Source organism: Lissotriton vulgaris, chromosome 10 (genome assembly GCF_964263255.1).
Source record: "Lissotriton vulgaris chromosome 10, aLisVul1.2, whole genome shotgun sequence".
Lineage (NCBI taxonomy): Eukaryota > Metazoa > Chordata > Amphibia > Caudata > Salamandridae > Lissotriton > Lissotriton vulgaris.
In genome coordinates, this window is record NC_141698.1 from 316479143 (window position 1) to 316500547 (window position 21405).

At 43.4% G+C, this 21405-nt stretch overlaps 1 protein-coding gene across 1 annotated transcript in view; it reads right to left on the reverse strand.

The window, feature by feature from the left end:
* The window catches only part of OBSCN (obscurin, cytoskeletal calmodulin and titin-interacting RhoGEF), a 1012031-nt gene that overhangs the window by 860619 nt on the left and 130007 nt on the right, over positions 1-21405 (reverse strand). Inside the window, exon 8 of the mRNA XM_086941076.1 lies at positions 12972-13247. Coding sequence (XP_086797202.1) covers positions 12972-13247 — 276 coding nt within the window. The remainder of the gene's footprint in view (positions 1-12971; positions 13248-21405) is intronic.

Sequence of the window (21405 nt, forward strand, 5' to 3'; positions counted from 1 at the left end):
CAGATGCCACTTGCGCCAGCGGACGACACCAACCAGCTGGACCCCTTGCTGCTAGAGAGGAGGGCAGGATTCAATGAGCTAGACGTTCGCTTTGATACCTTGGACGAGCACATGGCGGACCTAGGAGCAAAGATCCACGTGCATGACAGTCACCTGGACGTGGTGGAATCCCGTACATCAGATTTGGAGGACGGAATGGCTCAGTCCCTGAAACGGGTAGATCGTATGCAGCGCATATTGAAAGAAGTCGCAATAAAAAACGAGGATTTAGAAGCGAGTTGTCGACGCAACAACATCCGCCTCGTGGGCATTCCGGAAACCACAAGAATTCTGCCGTACATCAAAATCAATAATAAGCGGTCGTTCGACGCTGCTACCTCCCTCCCCCCCCCCCGTAATGGGTCGGATGCCAGTGCAGACTTGTTCTCAAGCTCAGGACATGACTGATTTTTCAATTTGCATGTACGGCCGCTAATTTGTTTGTTCCTAGTTAATACTGGGTCTTGTCTGAAAAAAAAAGCATTATAAGTCATTGGTTACTGGATCGTGGGATAGTGTACATCCCCACCTTTGGTGTACACCTTAGATCATTTTGGTTATGACAACATGTACCCCATTAGAATGGTTCTCCAAATGTTTCAAGGTTTACAGGTGCCATGCAATGTACTTGGAAAATGAGGATTGCCTCTCCGAATAGGAGGGAAGGCTGGGTGGGGGGTGGTGGGAGGGGAATTGAAGTACAGGCATTGCACTGAGTTTATGTTCTATTTACACACAGACACTTTCGTAGGGTACAGATCTTGGTTATCCATCAGTACTGTAAACAACGCGCAGTCAGGGCACAAATAGGTCACAACTCCGGCCCCTCAAGTGTGACTTTAGCCACATGGAATGTTCGGAGTTTAAACGACACCCGCAAAAGGAGGCAGGTGGTAAATTACTTGATCCGCCACAAGGTAGACATTGCCTTTCTTCAAGAGACACATCTCCCCCCTGGTGACCGGTCCCGATTTGCATCTTCGTGGGGCCCACAGTGTTACTTTGCCAACTACAGCAACTACGCTAGGGGCACAGCCATTCTCATTCATAAACGACTCCCCTTCAAATGCCACTCAACCGTATATGATGATGCCGGCAGGTTTGTGATTGTGGAGGGTACACTTTTCAGTGTGTGAAAAACAAGGACCCCCTGGGTAGTGATAGCTAAAGACTCCTAGGGCAGGGTAAACAAGGTTTAGGAAGTTTTGTACACATACCTTGGGTACACTTTTCAACCACAAGATTGCGATGAGATGTATATATGGTCCCAACATTGCTGCTACAACTAGGCTCCATGCCCCTTCTCTTGGGTGGCGACTTTAACGTTACATTCAACCCTTTATCTGACAGCACATCCACTGCCCTGGACCCTAAACCAAGAGCACGCAGAGCCCTGCATTCCCTGTGCGATCACTTCGCATTATTAGACATGGGGCGGGTCCGCCACCCGGTCCACACCACATATACACATTACACCGGCATAAGGGACACTTGGACATGACTTGATTATTGGTTGGCCTCCCCTGAAATTTCTAGGTGGTTTCACAGGATACAGACATTGCCCAGGTCGTATTCTGATCACTCAGAAGTCTTATTGGGGCTATTGGTTCCTCGCCCCAAAGGGTTCGAAAGGCAGTGGAGATTCCCGAACCGTGCTCTGGATGACGAAGTGTTTAAACAAGAACTTTATGTGGCCATAGAAGATTACTTTGAATTGAACACTGGCTCTGTGCACTCTGAGGCGGTGTTGTGGGAGGGATTTAAGACCTATATGAGGGGACTATGTATCTCAAAGAGCTCCGGGGTACTTCGCAACATACGAGGCACACTTTCCCGTTTAGAGAATGAACTGTCTACATTGGACACACCTCAGACGGCAATTGCCGACCCTGGCTATAACATGAAGAGAGCAGCTCTGCTCTTAGAATACAAGGAGGTATCTGAGAGTGAAATACTCTATATGGGGAAATATCATAATGCTAAAATTTATGGAGAAGGGTACCGCCCTGGACGTGTGCTAGCACAAATGCTCCGTCCTCCTTACGCGAAAGCGTACGTCACAGAACTCCAATCCACGTCGGGGACTACACTCACAGACCCACTGCTGATACAGAAGGAATGTTATAAATTATTTTAAGGCACTGTACACCACCAAACTAGGGCATTTCCGTTCCGATGAAGAGTTGTACCTTTCCGAGATTGCAATGGTATATTTGGAGAAATTTATGCCGGATTTTTTAGCAGAACCCATTACGGCGGACAGCATAAACAAAGCCATTGTGGCCCTATACCCATCCACAGCCGCCAGGTTGGATGGATTTACAGGCGAATTCTACAAAACCTATGAAGACCTCTTGATCCCCCGACTTCTAGATGTTTATGCTGAAGCTCTAAAAAAACAGCAGCTCTCTCCTACCCTGCGGTGAGGCAGTTATTATTCTGCTTCCTAAACCCGGCAAGGATCCTCTGCACTGAAGCTCCTATAGACCCCTATAGACCCCTATCACTGTTAAACTTAGACTATAAAATCCTCGCCAAGGCACTGGCATGCCGCCTCTCGCTGCTTATGGAGTTTATAATATCCCCTGCGCAATCAGGTTTCATTCCTCACCGATCCACCGCCTTCAACCTCTGCACCCCGTTTAACATTTTACACAGAATAAACCCAGGGATCCCCGCAACGGCAATCCTACTTGACACCGAAAAGGCTTTTGATTCCCTCGAGTGGCCCTTTTTTTTCCATAATGCAATGCATGGGAATGCCCCAGGGATTCATTGTCACTACCACTCTGTTGTATACACAACCTACAGCTAGGCTCCGACTAAACGGCACCCTGTTGGCCCCCTTCACCTTATCACGTGGCAAGCGGCAGGGCTGTCCCCTCTCCCCTTTATTGTTTATTTTAGCAATGGACCCAATGATAAGGCACTTTCAGGAAAAACATTTACACAGGGGGCTGCAATTCAACATAGGCCCACTATTGGTTTCCTATACGCTGATGACACTATCCTGTATGTTCGGGATCCCCATACGAACCTGGATCCTCTCCAGATCATCCGATTTGGCACCTTCTCCGGGCTGGGGATAAAGTGGCACAAATCAGTTATATTCCCCCTCATGGCTGGCACAACCCACTGGGTCCCAGAATTTCCTTTGGAATGGTGCGATGATTCGGTAAAATACTTAGTGATACATATCCATCCTGACATGGACCAGATTATACGCCGTAACTACGGAGTGGCAATCTCCCGATTGGAAACGCAAATTGACTCCTGGCTTAAACTTCCCCTCTCCATGGCGGGACGAGTTGCACTGGTAAAAATGATCGTACTCCCAAAGTTTTTATATCTGTTTCACAATATACCAATCCCACTCACAAACAAATTCTTCAATACTCCGAGGTCGCACCTAATGAAACTAGTGTGGGGCGACAGGACACCTAGGGTAAATGGCAGGTGATGACACTCCCTTGTGACCGAGGAGGTTACGGGGTCCCGGATCTCCAATCATACTTTCTGGCCACACTATGCAGTTTCGCACAGACATGGTACCATCCAGACGCCAGGGTTGCATACCTGCGCCTAGAATCTGACTTTGTTCTGCCTAACACACTTGCCACCGTTTTGCCCACTGGTATCCCTATATGATCTTAACCCTGGTGACTGAGTGCTTGTCCGAACGCACGTGTGGAAGAGCTCCCTTGATGCTCACTGGCAAGGACCATATTAGGTGCTTCTGGTTACAAGTACAGCAGTGAAGTGTGGAGGATTGCCAAACTGGATCCACGATTCACATACTCGCAGAGTCCCAGAACCTGTTGAGGACACGACTCCTCTTGTTCCCAGAAATGCAATTGAGAGAGCAACAGAAACAGAAAAACCAGGTCTGATCGTGAGAACTCTTGATGAGGTGGAACAACCAATCAAGAAAGAAAGAATAAATCAAACAGCTCCAGAAGTGAATTAAGACTCAGAGATAGACGACATTGTGGAGGTGAACTTTGAACCAGAGCAGAGTGAACAGCCTGGTGCAGAATGATTAGATCAACAGGAAGAGAGGAGAGCAGGTGCTGCAGCAGCAAAGTGGCCAACCAAGAAAGAAAGGCTGAACATAAGGCTTGCATCTGAGAAAAATCTCCCTCTGATTCCTGAAACATCTGAATCCGATCAACATGAACCTGAAGAAAGACCGAATGGTCTAAGACGATCCAGAAGGGAGAGAGTACCGTCTTGAAAATACGCATCTCCTGAGTGGACGTACCTGTCTGCAGATACAGAGACCGGAGAAATACGGGAGGATGGGAACCAGCACAGCGAGTCACGGAGAGAACACTCTGACAATTAGCATTCAGTTAATAGTCCCTGGAGTTGATGCCTCTGGAACCCTGAATCTGACAGTTCACGATCCACCAAGGCTGAGTGGGTTACACTTTTTGATCCTCAACAAGGTTGCTTTCCCTACTTTTGGTCGACATCCAACCGCACAAGAAATGGGAGAAATTTGTGCTGAAATACTACAGATTGTTTTTGCTATGCTTGGATCTAGTATCATTAATGATGAAGATTGAATTGTGAAAGAAAATTATATTAGCCTTAGAATGAAGATAACTTAGCCCCAAGAGGAAGAAGATTTAAAATTAGGGACTTTCAATAGAAAGAAGAAATGAGTGTTAAGGCGGACTACGTCTCTTCAATAGGTTTAGTATTGTTTAACTGGACATTGCAAAAATCAAATGGAGAAAAGAAAAAGACACTGTAAATAACCAAATTAAGCAAAGTAAAGAAGAACAGAGACTTTGTTGAATTCAGTTATGTTTCAAATCAAAACAGTGATTCAAAATATAGTCCAAGAAATCAGGCGCAAGCAGAAATGCATAATTGGTACCCTTATCATAGAGGTGCTTATTGTCATAGCTGTGGTGATTGTTACATCTTTGGTTGGGTCTCACGATGATAAAAGAAAGAAATGACACCAACCCCATCTACCGCAGACGTAGGACAGAGTGCATTGCCAAGGATAGAGATATGATTAGAGAAACTAGTCGGATGCTACATGTAGATTTGTGAAAAGGAGATTTTACACTGAATGCATATGCTTGTTTGTTGTATGAATATGTGGATACAATGGAAGCAAAATATTGTTATGTGTATATACAATTACCAGCATCAGTAGAAGAGGGTATCCGATATCATCACTTACCTTTGACTTATGGCATCACATGTAGTGTGTTGCTGAGCATGTTTTATAGCAAGGCCCCTTTTGAGTACTACTTCTCAAATTATAATGTGGTACTCTCAGAAGTTCCAGTCCTGAAGTACATGAATAAGTATGATTACTATAAGGAGGTAGAGAGGATGTCTACGTACTTTATACCTACTATTACTTTGGATACATCATATGCTCATAGACACAATTTGACTTGCATGTTGACTGACATTGAAAAGAAATGTGTAAATCAGATAGAAGATCGGCATAGACAGACCTTATTGAGACCAGACCCAAAGCATAAGGTTATCCCATGGACACAGAGAAAATTAGATCATAGGGCCAAGGGAAGTTCTGGTCCAATAGCTTTGGACTTTCAGCAAAACGGAAAATTGTGCATTAGACACCGTCAACTTATTATGACAAAATATTCGTGGGTGAGAGTGATTGTAAACACATTTTCTTAATTGAGGAGGCAATAAGAAAGGTGTTATTGGATAGATTAACCAAAGAACCCAAAGTGTGTTTTGTGTGTGGTAAAAGTGCTTATGTGAAATTGCTCACGAATTGGTTTGGTACATGTTACTTAGCAGTGGTATTTCCTAAAATCTTTCATTTAGATGATCTATGGCCTTTGAAGGGAAAAGGTGTTCACAGAGGAAAACGTGGTGCAAGTGCTGGAGAAATTGTTGTAGATGCATCTGGAGCCATGATACCGAGCGTGGGTGTGATCTTGATTGATGTGAAAACTAGAAAGCTGGCAACAATAGTGGATAAACTCTCTGTGAATACGGCCCAAATATTGCTACTAGTTGACGGGGAGATGGTCTCGATAAGGGCTATGGTTCTTCAAAATCATCTTGCTTTAGACGCACTATTAGCAAAAGCCGGAGGAATCTGTAAAGTATTGAAAGTTCAACAGTGCTGCACGTATATTCCTGACAATTGTCGAGATATACGAAAATATATTAGTAACATTTCGGAGATACATCAAGATTTACATGATTTGGCTGCAGATGGCATTTGGGAACAAAGTGGCAAGGGATTTGGGAAGATTGGAAGCTGGTTTGGAAGTCTGGGACAAGGAATAATGGGATACATTTTGAAACCCATCATAATAGCAGTCATTTGTATCATTGTGTTATAGGGAGCCATTAAGGCTTACAAATGGCAAAAGGCACCCCATAACAAAAACTCCTTGAAGAAACGAGAGCAGCAGTTAGAACGACTGCAGGACAGTCATTATGTGCACCTTAAGGGGTTGGAAAGATTTAGACCGGGACGGCAAGCTACAACTTCTGTTTAGGTCCATCTCTTCTTCAAGGAGGCAACTGTAAGAGAGTAAAAAATGTTTGTGGTTTGACACTAGTCATAAGAGGGGGGAGCTGGTAGAGCACTTACAGCACTCTAAATTGTATGAGTGCATTATACTCATGATTCAACGCACTCACATGTATTTTTATCGTTTGCAGTATATTATGTTTATCAAATGCATTTATTCAACATCCTAAGCATAGAAATGCAATGTGTACCTTTAAGAAGGAATTATATGTATTAGAGACAATATCATTCCTGTATATATAATGTGTAGGATGACATTATATTCATATCAATGTAACTATATGTTGTTGAAGTTGCCTACATTGTAGGCCCAGAACTGCAGGATGTTGTCGGTTTAAAATCCTTAGTTGCTAAAGAAATAATTAAATGAAATCCTTTTGTGTGCAAGAACAGTATGTTCTCATCCCACAGCAGGTGCAAGAATTTGACCTAATTATTCTTAGTTTAAGGAGATAACCGGAATGTCTTTGCAGAAACTGAAAGACGAGAAGGGAGGATGCCTTCCGTGCCTGGACTATCTCCACCTCAAGGCCATTGGAAGACAAGAAGAACTTAATTAAAGAGTCCATGGAAAGCTACTGGGGAATATTGCAAGTGAAACAATTCATCATGTGATACATTTAGGGGGTGGCTGAATTTGGCCTTTTTGTATGATGCGCAGGAACAAAAAATCAGACTTTTACTTTTTCGGAGGAGAAAGACCATCTTAAGAGCGAGCTCCATAGCCTTAAGCTATTTTGACCCATTTGACGTGAGTAATTTGTAGGAAGTCTACACGTGCTGACACCTTCGGGAAATGATATAGGTGAAATAGCCAGGAACCTCAATGAGAGTAGTGTCGGAAAAGATAACTTATGCTTTCCTTCCTAATGAAAAAGGATTTAGATTCCACCTCAATTCTGTGTTGCATTTTGATTTTGGAGTTTGTTACATTATGCTTTCTGTTCCGAATTTATTATATTCGTATGTTCAGCTCTGTATTGATTTTTATGTACCTATATTCGCAGATTCTCAGATGTGTTTACATTCAATTATTTTTGGCCTTCTAATAAAATCCATGAATTGGAATTCGGAGTCTGTGGTCTTTGAAACATGACTAAATTGTAAGTATAATTTGAAGTGTTTACTCCCCTCAACCACTTTCAGAAGGCAAATAAAAGACCATCAGTGCTAAATTTGGAAGGGAAGGCAAAGACTACATTTGGCCTAATCAAGGCATAAGTGCATAATCATGTATCACATTTTAGATTTCTATAATGCACTGTTGAAGCTAAAATAGTTTCCATCCTTGTCTGCTCTCATTGCCGAAAGAGAAAGATCACTCTTACCACTCATCCCGTCAACTCTGGAATATGCTTCTGCAGATGCCCCAGGAAGAAGGGCCTCAGGATGGTCCAGGCGTCAGCTCCACTTCTTTCACGTAAATCTCCCCCACCCACCCTCAAGTAGGCATGGACTGTGTTATCTCTAATCTTTTCCCCCAACCCAGTTGTACTTTCCTTAGCGCTGGTGACACCAGGTCCAACAACCTTTTTTGATATCCCCACCCCCATGACCTCCTACTCGTATTACCTCCCTCACAATCCACAAAAGTGCCCCTCATCTCTCCTTAGCCCTCTCTCACATACATTTCATTTGCTTTAAAGCGCTGGTAAAGGCTGGCTTTACTAACCGACTCAGCTATCCATATAAAAAAAACGTTATGGCTAAATACAGCGCTGCCTCCACCTGCAAGGGGATCTCTAACCCCCATTCAAAGTGCGGACGAGTTGCCGCCTGCCCTAAGAAAACACGGAGCGGCTTTAGAGCAGCCGCTTCTTTTTTCACATGAATGTGCTGCCCCCGGGGCAGTGCCAGTTTGCGACGATTGGGATAAATTATTCAATGTAATAGGGCACATATTCCCTGTTTGCGTCCGGCGAACCTGTTTTGAGGTGTGGCGGGCACAAACATGGAAAGTGAGTCCTTTACATAATAGGGCCCCTGATGCTCAGTGTCCTGGCTCCCACCATATTTTTGTCACAACTGATGTAGAGTAGAGCTTATCCCTCAGAAGCCAAGGTAAACACAGCTCAAGTCAAAGCTGGAATAAGATTCTGGAGCACTTTGCAGGTTTTCAACTGTCCTGGTTTATCAAGCACAATCACAGATTGTGGCGTAATTTTAAAGTCCTTGCTGGAAAGTGAAAATAGCCTTTTCGTATGCCAGTTTTCAGGTGCCAAAAATGCTGACTTTTTCTTTGCTTTCTATTATTGATTTAAACAGTAGATTGTCAAAAGGTTTTGCAAGCATGAGAACATTTAACAAACTCAACATATAAATACCTAAAAACAAATTAGCAAAATATTTGTAGGAGTATCCATGCTTTGGTTGGAGACTGCACCTTTTATTGGCAGGACGTAGAACAGACTTTTTGATCCCGCCCTTGGCCTGTTCAAAGAATAGGTGAGTCCCTTCAGTGGCCACTTTGCACCTCACAGTGTTAAGTTATGTGATGAGTTTGTGTGTTGGCAGGAAGTGAACCTAAATAAGGTGGAAAAAGCCACCCATTGTTTAAAAGAAAACTTGTAAGCCAGATTTTAGGTAAAAAGAGGTACACTAGAACGATGGAAGCTGCAATTCAGACTTGATTTTAGAGTGCTTGACTGGAATGGAGAGAGGGCTAGATATCCTGCCATAGCTGGGAAAAGCAGGGAACAATAAGAGTTTTAAGGGCTCTAGAACCATTAAAAAGAACCTTAGAGGGTTGAGGCAGACACCAGAAGGTTATTGGAATCCTTGAGCCTCCTGATTGTACCCTAAGAGAGCTCTCGGAGGCTTTAACATGTAAATGAAGTGGGAAAACACTGGGCCCCAATGGGTTCCCTGCAGAACTGTTCGAGCGACTAGGGAAGCTGGTGGGTCCATACCTACTGCCAATATATGAGGACTTGGGCATGCTCTGATTACTGTGATACATACGGACAAACCTCAAAATGAATGTGGGTTCTATTGCCTTATCTCCCTGCTAAACGTGGAAACCAAACTGTTAGCCACTATTCTAGCTCGCAGGATCAATGAGGAAATAACCTTGCTGATACATAAGGATCTAGCAGAGCTCATGCCTGGTAAATCTACGCTGCAAAATCTCCGGCAACTGCATAGTTGGCTAGATGCAGTGAGAGGCACCCCTTGTCCATTGGGGATAATCTTCACTAACGCCAAGAAGGTGTTTGATTCAATACACTGGCTCTATCTCTTTGCGACCCTGTAGCACTTTGGTTTCTACTCACGTTCTACAGCTGGCTGGCCCTGCTCTATGCCCAGCCCACGGCGATGGTGCACGTGAATGGAGGGACTTCAACAACACTCCCATCAGGATGGGGGACCAGGAAGGGATGCCCGCTTCCCCCTCCTGCTTGCCCTCTGCGTAGAGCCTCTAGATGACTGGATTCGGGCTGTGGGCGAGGATCGAGGTCCAGAGCAGTGGTAGAAGGAAAAGATTTCCCTTTATGCGGATGACGTCCTGCTCTACGTTGTGGACCCGATTGAGAATCTGGGCCTCCTTCTTGAGATGGTGGAAACTTTTGGGGCTTTGCAGGTTACAGGGTAAATTTGAGCAAATCGATACTGTACCAGAATGTTAAGTGGGACCAGAGGATCACTGTCCCTGACTCCGTAAAGGTAGCAATAGATGCCTTCAAATATCTGAGCATATATATTTCACAGGATCATGAACATTTCCGGGAACAGAATCTGGAACCTCCAATGGAAAATCTACAAGGGGATATGGCTAGATGGAGGAAAGTGTCTCCGAAGATACTGGGAAGAGTGTCTATCTTCAAAATTATAAACCTCCCAAAAATTCTCTTGGTTATGCAGAACACGCCCTATCCAATACCAAACTCCTTCTTTGCCTCGTTGGGCAAGGATGTCTGGCGACTACTTTGGGATGTGGAGGCTCCTAGGATTGCATTGAAAATGCTGGAATACTCACTATCAAATCGGAGGATCATTCTCCCCTACCTCCAGACATACTGCTAGGCCTCTCAGCGCCTTTTAATAACTGTTGTATGCCCCCGTGAGACGACCCTGCAGTATGCCTGGAGAAGTGATCCCTGGAGGCACCTTCTTGTGGACACTTCTATGCTGACCCCAGTGGATCTGGCCTCCTTGAACCGGGTCAAATGACTCTGTTGGCTTGGGGCAGGGTTAGGGTGCATATGGGATGGAGGTGGTGCGTGTCTAAGGATGTACCACTCTGGAAGGCTGGTATGTGAAGTGAACTTAGGAAATTGTAGGTCTTCGACTAATGGAGATTTATTGGCATTTCCTGACTCGGGCGTGCTTGAGGGTGGGACGGTCCAGCCCTTTGCATGCTTGCAGGAAGACTATGGACTCTCAAGTATGTAATTCTATAAATACACACAACTTAGGTACGCAGTGACAGAGGAGGCGGTGGACTGATTAAACCTTCCAGATTCATTTGGTCTGGGGAGTCACCTGGTGGATAACCCACTTGGCCGTAGGACCGGCTACTACACATAGATATTAATCATAAATAACATACCCGACAATCTAAGGAACCACGGGGAGAGTGTGAGAGAGACCTGGGAAACATAGGGGCTGTGGACTGAGAGGCAGCATAGATGCATCCCTGAGAGTTGCCCATCAGGGCCCGGCTCCGGCTGAAAGTTCCTCATAGGGTGTATATAGCTTGAGATAGACTCCATAAAATGGAGAAAATCCCCAGGGTATACTGCCTCCAATGAGTGGCCCCCATTGGATCCTTCTTCCTCACAATATAGAAATGTCCTGAAATTTGGAGATACTGGGAGAGCATACTTAGGGAAATGGGGAACAAACTAGCAGTAGATATTTCGCTTAATACCCCCACTTCATTCTCTTGGGTATCCCAAGGGATATAGACCTACCATGTATGAAACTGGTGTTCTGCTCCCTTGGCCTTGTGGTTGCAAAGAGGGATATAGCAGGGGTCTGAAGGGTACAGAAAATACCCACTAAGGCCCAGTAGGTCAAAGGAAAGGATATGCGTATGGGGCTGGGAAAGTGGTATATGCTGCCAGAAGAAATTTGATAAAATATGGGACAACTCAAGGACATACAATGGACTGGCATAGAATGGCCCGTCGTTGTCCCAGTTAGACATCCCCGAATTGGAGCAGTTGCACATGGAGCCTGGGACTGAAGATAGTGAGCTCTCACCTTCCATCATCCAGACTATGGACCTACCACTTTGAGCCATCCTCCTCCCCACATTCGTCTTCCTGGTGGGCCCAGATCTGATGTCATGTCTGCTATATGTTACACTGGCAGCATTTTATATTTTGCTCAACATGTTATTTTATGCACCAAATAAATTAAATAAAAATTATTATTTAAAAAATCGAAAAGAAGACTAACTGCATCATGAGCAAGAGCTAGTAGTTCTGAACTTATTCATAAAGTTGCCAAACAGCAAAGGGACAGAGAGGACATGCAGTAATATTACAATGGTAAGGCACAATGAACAGTAATCATATACGTCATCTTGGGCTTTGCTGGAATCTTCCAGGAGATTTTGGCCAAAAATGTCCTGCATAGTACTAATACGTTTTTAGAATTTACCTTAAAACAACTAACTTCCTGCTGCTCAGCTAAGAAAAAACAAAACGGCGGCACAATAGTCGCTGTGGCACAGCAACCTGTTCCCAGAGAATTGCCCAAGCATGGGGAAGCTGAGCATCTCTGCTAGAAAAAATCCCAGTAACCCACCCAGGAAGACAACTGCAGCCACAAGGCAGCTACTGAGGTAAGACTCAGTCCGCCCCACAAAGAGACAACCACAAATCTCTGTGGATTAGAAACCACAAGTTGGGCAATGGCATGCCTCAACGGACTATCAGAACCTGTATTTGCCCTGTTACTTGGGAGGTTTTAATGATTCGTACTTCTATAGACTCTTGCTGCCTTCTTGTATTCACTTTCTCTGCTCAAGTACAAGATTGTAGGTTCAGTTGCATTAATCATTAATTGCTTGGAATTGTTAGGTTCACTTGGAACACTTCCTCCACATTTTAGCTTGCTTGCCATCTGAGTTTGCCCAGTGGGGCTAGTGTGAAAATGTTATTGCTTTACATCAGCTGGTAACCAGAGATTTAAACACGGTTGTAGATGTTCAAATGAGCCTCTAGGGCTCCCTGGACCTCCATGGTCTATTCCATTTACCACATACACCAACAATCCTGACCATCAGCCTTCAAAAGACATTTCGCCTACAAATTCTGGGATTGTGATCCTGGTTGCAGAAAAGCTGATAACAATTCTTGTTCAAAGAACATTCCCAAGACTAAAACACTAAACCCCAGGTGACAGAGTCATCTTGTAACGTTATGTGTTCACCCACCTGTAACTTTGACCTGGAATGTTATTTTGTCATCCTGTGCCTCGCACGTGTAGCTTCCCTGGTCACGCTGCGTCACGTTCTTGATGACGAGCTTGCGCTGCGTGCCCTGTGCTGTAATCGTCGTTCTCTGGTCCTGTTTGACTTCGTTTTGGTCTCTTTTCCACACCACAGAGCCTCCTGCTGTTGACAATTCGCAGGCTAGCTCCAAATTCTCAGAGACAGACACTGTGATTTCCGATGGCACTTTTGGCTTGTTGACAAATTTAACTGCTTCATCTAGATACAAAAATACATATAAGCGTTTCTTCCAAGTACAAACTGACAAGGGAAACATTCAAGGAAGACTGTGGAATGCAGAGGAAAATGCTCAGTCAACCAGGCACAGCTTCCATTTCCATAATTAGAAGGCTGTTAGAACAAATAGGAGATACATTGCCATATCACCTTCAATTAATTGAACAGCAGTAATAAGGAAACCCACGCTGTCCAATAGGTTTGGTATTTGATGCACGCAGAGACACACATCATCCCTACACATTGACAAAGATTACAAAACAATACACAAAGGCAGTTGGAGCAACACAGGTACACATCCATGCACACATTGTCAACACGCCTAGGTGCACCCACACACAGTGACATCTTAAGCATTTGGGTCCCCGGCAAGCTATAATTTGGGGAACCCTGTTTGGAACAACGTTGACATTATTACACAGCTTCAGCTAATTCAAGCCCTCGCGATTCAAAAGAATATTAAATTAAATGTTAAACTTTAAGGAACTGGGCATGAAAAAACATCTGAAAGCTCAAACTGCCTTGTGTCCAACAGTGAAATAATACAAAAGAAGTGCAAAACAAGCATTGATAAAGCCATTCCTTTTTGAGTTTGGATCAACTGTTTTTTTTTTTACTTGCAACATTTTATGTGGGATTCTGTGTCAACCCAGTTTGTTAATACCATTGTAGGAAAAACAAGCGAAGGGTGACTTGTTAGATGTTAAGTGGACTAGTGCATTAAATTAAGATAAGACATATTGACACAGTGCTTGGCATTGTAGATTTAACCGCTTCCGGGCGTCGGATGGCCCCCAGCCGTCTGACGTCACGGTGGGCATGGGTGGAGAACTCCCGGGGGGCTGTCCGACCACGCATGTGTGGAATTCTCCAGTACAGCGGGGGAATTTCGGCCGCAGCGAAGTGGTTAGTTGCCATATATTAGTAATCAAAAATATATTTCCTGTCACTATTGGTGTTCTCGCTGCAGCAGTGAAACTCAAATTGCTGCTCTGAAGATTTTCCCCATTCCACTGGTTAGAATGTAATATCTTCTAACTTTTATTCCTGTATTGTTCCTCTTCTCCTTTTTATATGCAAGCATGTCTCTGGCTAGCGCTAGAAAGTTACCCAAAAGAGCTTGTTTTCAAAAAGCTTTGCAGGGGACAGTGCAGTGCCTTGCGTAGTGATGAACGGATAGCTGTGAAATTTGTGGACAGGAGGGATGTCTACATGCTGACTACCATCCATGATGAAAGTACTTCATCTGTGACTGTTTGGGATCAGGTTGCTGAACTATGCTAACCTGTGTGCATTGTAGACTACAATAAACACATGGGGGGTGTAGATAGACTAGATCAGAGGTTGAAACCTTACACTTCAGTTCGTAAATCCTACATTTGGTATAAGAAGTTGGCTATCCATTCAACTTAGCAACTTTGAATGCTTTTGTTTTGTTCAAGGAGTGTTCTCCAGCGTCAATTGACTTTTGTTCAGTTTCAGGAGTCTGTGATAGGCAGCCTTGTTGTAGTGGAACATGTAAGTGTTCCTATAGTTGAAGTGGTGGAAGATGTGGCTAGATTGAAAGATCACCACTTTCCCGAATTAATTCCTCCCACAGCCAATCCTTTAAGAGATGTAGAGTCTGTTTGTGAAGAGTTATCCAGAAGGAGAGTCGTATGCACTGTGCTAACTGTCCTTCTAATCCTGGGCTGTGTGTGCCCACATGTTTCAGATTGTATCACACTCAAAAGTTTTTGGGAGCAACCGTGAGTCTAATCGTGAACTGCCTGGTTGGTATTGTGTTATATTGTTTGTTGGTTTCAGGGTTGGCATTAGAATTATGTATTTAGTTACCGCTGTTGTGTTTGTAGTTATAGGCTTGTATCTTTTTCCAACTGGTTTGTGTTTTCTTACTTGCTAAATAAAAGATGATGGTGTGCGTGGACTGGTGTTTGGCATGGCATTGTGCATGGACTGGAGCTTGGCTGGATGTGTGCTTGGGCAGGTGCTTGGCTGGCAGTGTGCGTGGGCTGGGGCTTGGCTGGCGGTGTGCATGGACTGGTGTTTGGCTGGAGGTGTGTGAGTAGTGACTTGCTGCTGGTCATTACACATGCTGCTAGCCAAACGCCACTGCACACACTACATCAACTGACAGCTGGTGTGATTGCTGTGTCTGTCATGTGGACGTATGAAAGTGTTGGGCCCTTGAATGGCGCTGTCTGTTGATGTGAATGTTGTAATGTGTTGGGCCAGCGGATGGCGGTGTGAATGGTCCTGTATGTGTCACATAAGAAAGGCATGTGAATTGCCTGTAAAGAGGTTCTTTTTCAGAAATGTCTGGGTTTGGTAGGTTTCCCTAGATGGCAGCCGAGCCCGGGGTCAAAAACCCAGGTGACCCTCCATCCAAAACCAGGTCGCTTTGTGATAGGTCATTTTGATGTCTCCACAATGCGTTTTGTGCCCTTCCCTGCCATGGGAACCTGGCCCACCCACACAAGTGAGGTGCCATTCTTATTGGGAGACTTTGGGAGATGCTGGGTGGGTGGAAGTTTGTGGATCCATGCACACTGCAAAACCTTCCATCATAGAAATGTGAGGCTTTTTTTTTACAATGTTTAAGATTTGCAAGGGATTCTGGGTAACACAACCTGGTGAGAGCCACATAAGTCACCTCATCCTAGATTCCCCTGGGTGTCTAGTTTTAAAAAATGTCTAGGTTTACTAGGTTTCCATAGGTCCTGTCTGAGCTAGGGTTCAAAATCCTCAGCTAGGCACATTGCATAAAAAGGATCAGTTTTCACTGGAAAAATGTGATATGTCCACGTTGCGTTTAGGGTTGTTTCCTGTCACGGGCACTAGGCCTACCCACACAAGTTAGGTTCCATTTTTATCAGGAGACTTTGGGGAATGGGGGATTCCAGAACTTTCCATCACAGAAATGTGAGTTAAATGTGTTTTTTTACCAAGTTTGAGGTTTGCAAGGCATTCTGGGTAATAGAGCCTTGTGAGAGCCACACAGGTTACCCCCCCATACTGGATTATCCTTGATATCTAGTTTTAAAAAATGTATAGGTTTGCTAGGTTTCCTTAGGTGCCGGCTGAGCTAGGGCCCCAAATCCACAGCTAGGCTCATTGCAATAAAAAGGATCTTTTTTTACCGGCAAAATGTAATGTGTCCATGTTGCTTGGTAGGCCGTTTCCTGTCGTAGGCACTAGGCCTACCCACACAAGTGAGGTAGCATTTTGATCGGAAGACTTAGGGAAACACAGAATTGTAGAACAAGTGTTAATACCAATTGACATTCTTTGCATTTCTGCGTTTCAAATGTAAGACAATTTGTAAAAAAAAAAGAAGTCATTTTGAAAAATTACCTCTAATTCACATGCTTGTATGCGTACCCACAATTTTGGGGATGTACAAATAACCTCTGTTTCTAAACTCTATATTTTTTTCCCATTTCCCATTTGAGAAATATATAGGTTTCCTTGGTACCTATTTTTCACTCTTTATATTTTACCAAATGAACTTCTATATACCCATTACACAATGAAAAACCAATGCAAGACGCTGCTCAGTTATTGGCTCTGGGTTCCTTGGGTTCTTGGGGAACCTACAAGTCCTATATATCCCCACAACCAGAAGGGTCCAGCGGATGTAACAGTATATTGCTTTAAAAAGTCTGTCATACTTAGAAGAAGTTACATTTGAAAGCGTTGTCAAAAATGGCTGGGTTTGTTTTTATTTTCAACTGTTAGTTAGTCCATGTTATGTATTTAAACCGCGTTCCACCATGGTCGCCCATACTTTGGAATTTGCTCCGGTCTCACGCAACTAGATGCCCATGGTTGACACTTTGATCTTTTAGGCACTATTTGTTACTTTAAGCTTTAAAAATTCATAACTTTGGTTCTACTGGGTGGACTTTTGTTTTTTATGTCAAATAATGTATTACATTTTACTCTGCATTTCTAAATTGGTGTGGGATTTTTCTTGTGTCATGTTTTAACTTTATTACTGTTTAAATGTTGCATAAACACTTTACACATTGCCTCTAAGTTAACCCTGACTGCTTTTGTGCCAAGTTACTAGAACAGGTTACATTAGTGACTTTTTACCCTGACAAGGACTGTGATTTGTTCTTGAGAAGTGCTCACACCTCCCTCAACCAACAAGCCAATGTCTCACAATAAGTCACTCAGTTTAGGTGGATGATACAAGAATGCTGTTGGGCAGCTTCTTCTCAAACCATTCTTTGAATGGCCTGGTGACCTATACCGGTGGCAGCTGTACTTACCCAAGATTTTCATAAATGTAAACAATCCCTTTATAAACAATTCGCCAAGTGACTGCTATTCAACCTTAACTCTCGCTCTTTCCACATCACAACCTGGCCTGGTGTTTTTTTTGCCATCATCACATACTCACCTCTTGAGTATTCTTCATAAGTAATTAATCCTTCCCCATGTCTCTGTGCCTCTGTCATACAAAAACATACAGACTACCACTATTACAATGTGGGAGCACAGAGGGATTACTTCATCTCACCGATCTCTCTAAGGTTGGTGGTATGCTTTTAAGCACTAATGATGGGTCTATAAGGGCCTGTCGCTCCAACCCTGTTTTGATTTGTTTCCAAGTCCATCCATTGCAGCGGGGTATGCTTCTATAACGCGAGGTGGCCGTTTTGCTCTCCTGTCTTTACCAGCGGAAAAATGCTTTCAGTAAATGGGCACAGAGGTCCTGCACATTGTCAATCTACACATGCTGTCATACCAATTCTGGCAGACAGGGACTGGTACTCCTATGAGGAAGTGTATTAATTTTGATACACTAAAATTATAACTTAGTAACTGTGTAACTTGTGAACAGCAGTGACATCTTCCACCAATCCTACTATTTCGGTCAATAATCTTTCAAGGGTGGTGTCTGTTCATTGAGTGTTTCTTAACATAGCATGCAGCTAGAAGAGGATGGAGAAAAGGGAAGTGCTACTCATCCATAAAGCCTTCCAATGCCTCATCAGCAGTAGTAAGAGCAAAATAAATGCAATCACTATACTATATAATACAAGGGAAGGTTGAGCTTAGCTGTTGCAGCAAATGATAAGGGAGATTACACATACAACCTGCCTGTAGCGCAAAGCTATCACAACACTATTTAACTCCATGGCTGCTAGGCGTTTTCCCCTCCTGTGCTGGGAATTGCTGTTTTACTTTATTTCATGACGAGCTGGGCTCGTCATCAGTGTACGAGGAGGCTACACCATGACGAGCCCAGCTCGTCATGAGTGTCGAAGGGGTTAAAGAGTGTGTTAAGTTTACAAATAAAATCTGTCATTCTCTCAAAAAACAACATTACTACATAAAGCTTGCTGTAGCAATCACTTCATAGTGACAGTATATTCACAGTACAGCCAAAGAATATTTTTTACAAATTCAGTCAGAAAGCGATGCAACCCACCAAACACTAGGATATCTAATCCTTTTTTTTACAGATGCATTGAATTTTGGAGTAGTAATAGATATTTAAGGTTTCTAAACTGCACACTAGCCTACACTATTCTGCTTATGTACATTTCAGCAGAGCATATTGTCTCTGAGCCTTTTCCGCAAGGCAAACAATTGCACTGGAATGTACCTGGGTTTCAGAAAACAAATGTGACATTAAACCTTTAATTGCTGCCGACGGCCAACGGTCGTCACGAGCGCTACCTCCCCAGTGCTGCGCACGACCGTTGGTCGTCGGGTCAGCATTCGTTCTCCGAACGTTCAGCACTGGGCGCTGAACGTTCGACGCTGGGAACGGGTTAATGATTGAATTGTGATTTCTTGGGAGGCGTGGGGACGCTTAAATACTGGATGAAGAATAAAACCTTATTTTATGGAATCAAAATGAGAAGGAGGTACAATTAAGGGGGCAGCCATCTTTGAAAATTAGTTGACTAGCCAATATATTTTCCTGGCCTTACCCAACATAACACAGGAAGACAGTGAGAGAAAACACTAAATAGTCTGAGATGTATATTGAATACAATTGTCGGATAGATGACAGGAGAGGGAAATACACCCAGCTCTGTTCAGGGCTCCAGGTGACCTAAAGCTAAGCGAGTGTTTGCGTAGTATGTTTGGAGCCGAGATCCAGGCAGGGAAATACAACCGTATGAGTGGGTAAACAGGATGTCATGGAATGCAACCCCAGAAAAGAGACACATTCTAGGGCCCACACCACAAGTGACCCTTAAAATCCTGACACCTTCAATTTCGAAATTATAAGTAATATGGACATTACCACACACAGCAATTATCTGGTGTGATAATGTCAGAGTTCAATTTCAAAGCGTCAAATCATTCACAATTTTACACAGGGAAAATACCTGATAAATACTAGTAAATGTGGATTTAGGTGGCTAAGGGCCATATGTATCAAGGAAATTCGCATTCGCAAAGGCCGAAATTTGCCTTTGCGAATGTGAATTTGGTAAATGGTATATATTAAGCAAAATCTGGTGCAAAACGAGGAATTCAAAATTTGCGATTCCTTAAATGCAATGTATGAAGCAAAAAAAAATTGCAAATTGTCCTTAAGGAATCGCAAATTACCACCAACTTCTAGTTGGTGGTAAGTTGCGAATTCCTTGAAAAATGCATATTTTTGTATTTTTTAGAGTGCTATGTGATGCACATACATGCCGTTAGGGCATGTATGTGCGCCACATGTTCACCCATGCATATTTCAGGGGTGCAACAGGGTGTCCTTTGGACACCCCTGCACCCTTAAATTTATTCTCAATTTGCGATTAGCAAATTGCGAATCGCAAATTGAGAATAACTTCCCATTCATTCCTATGGGCCTCCTGGCCCATAGAAATGAATGGGAAAGTATTCCTTAATTGCGATTCGCAATTTGCTAATCGCAATTAAGGAATTTTAAGAATTGGCAAAAAAATTGCGATTTTGTACATACATACCTATTGGCGAGTCTCAAATAGCGATTTCTTAAAAATCGCTATTTGAGAATCGCAAATCAGGTTGATGATACATATGGCCCTATATCACTAAAATCCACGTTATTCTCCATCATAGGGCTAAAACTTGTAATATGTGATATTTATCAAACCTGATACATAATGAAAACTAGATGATGGTTATTTATCAGATGCAATAAATATACACCAAACACCGGGGTACTCAAGTATGGGCTTAGAGGGAGAGAAGAACTAGCCGTCACTCCCCTCAATGAAAATTCAGTTTGAACAGTCATTATATTTATATTAGCTGTATTGTTATCCCAAAAGACACTGTATACACACTTGATGACATTCAGAGACGACAGAAGGGTCCAATTTAAAAGACTGATTTGATTGCACCAAAATGGGCAACAGGCACCTTGTTCAGGACTATAGGGGAAAAGGGACCAAGCCATCTTGGACTAGGGGCAAAGAAAAACTTTGGCAAAGTCAGAACTCTGCTAGAGAAAGAAATTAAAGCTGCGGCTCGAGCAAACCTGCATACACACAATCAGGTTCATAATTCGAGTCCAAGGGAAGGAAAGATTTCAAGGCATACAGAAAGAACACACTGAAGGTAGGATAGCACCCTTCACAATGCATTGAGGAGCTCTGAATCCAACTGTGTTTGACAACCTTAGACTTGTTAAGTTATCTAGTAACCAGCATCAAACTTGTTGGTGGGCTAATCCTCATTCTCAACTCTAGTTTCCAGAGAACTGTGTGTTGCTACAAAACTATAGCTGCCAACAGCTCAGTTCTGAGGGGTAATGACACTAGACTGGCAACCTGCCTTCTGGAAAGGAGGCCCTACACCTAAAGTGCACTTAATGGGCAATGCATGGGAATTTGCAGGGTCACATTATTTGATGCACCGAGTATTCGGATACACAATGGCAGTTTTGTTACATATTTAAGAACAGCGCATGGTCCAATTAGTTTAAGGTATAAGGAAACAGAAGCATTTCTCTGAGTTTAATTAGTCTGTTAGTGGCTCTATCAAGCAACCTGGATTGTCTAACATATTTTACCAATAATGCAAAGGATACACCAATATATCAATTATTGATCGTCGTTCAAATGGAATATTGCTTTAGATTTCAAGGGCTGGCCCAGTTCTCTAAGGGCATTAGGCACAGGTTGCAGCATAA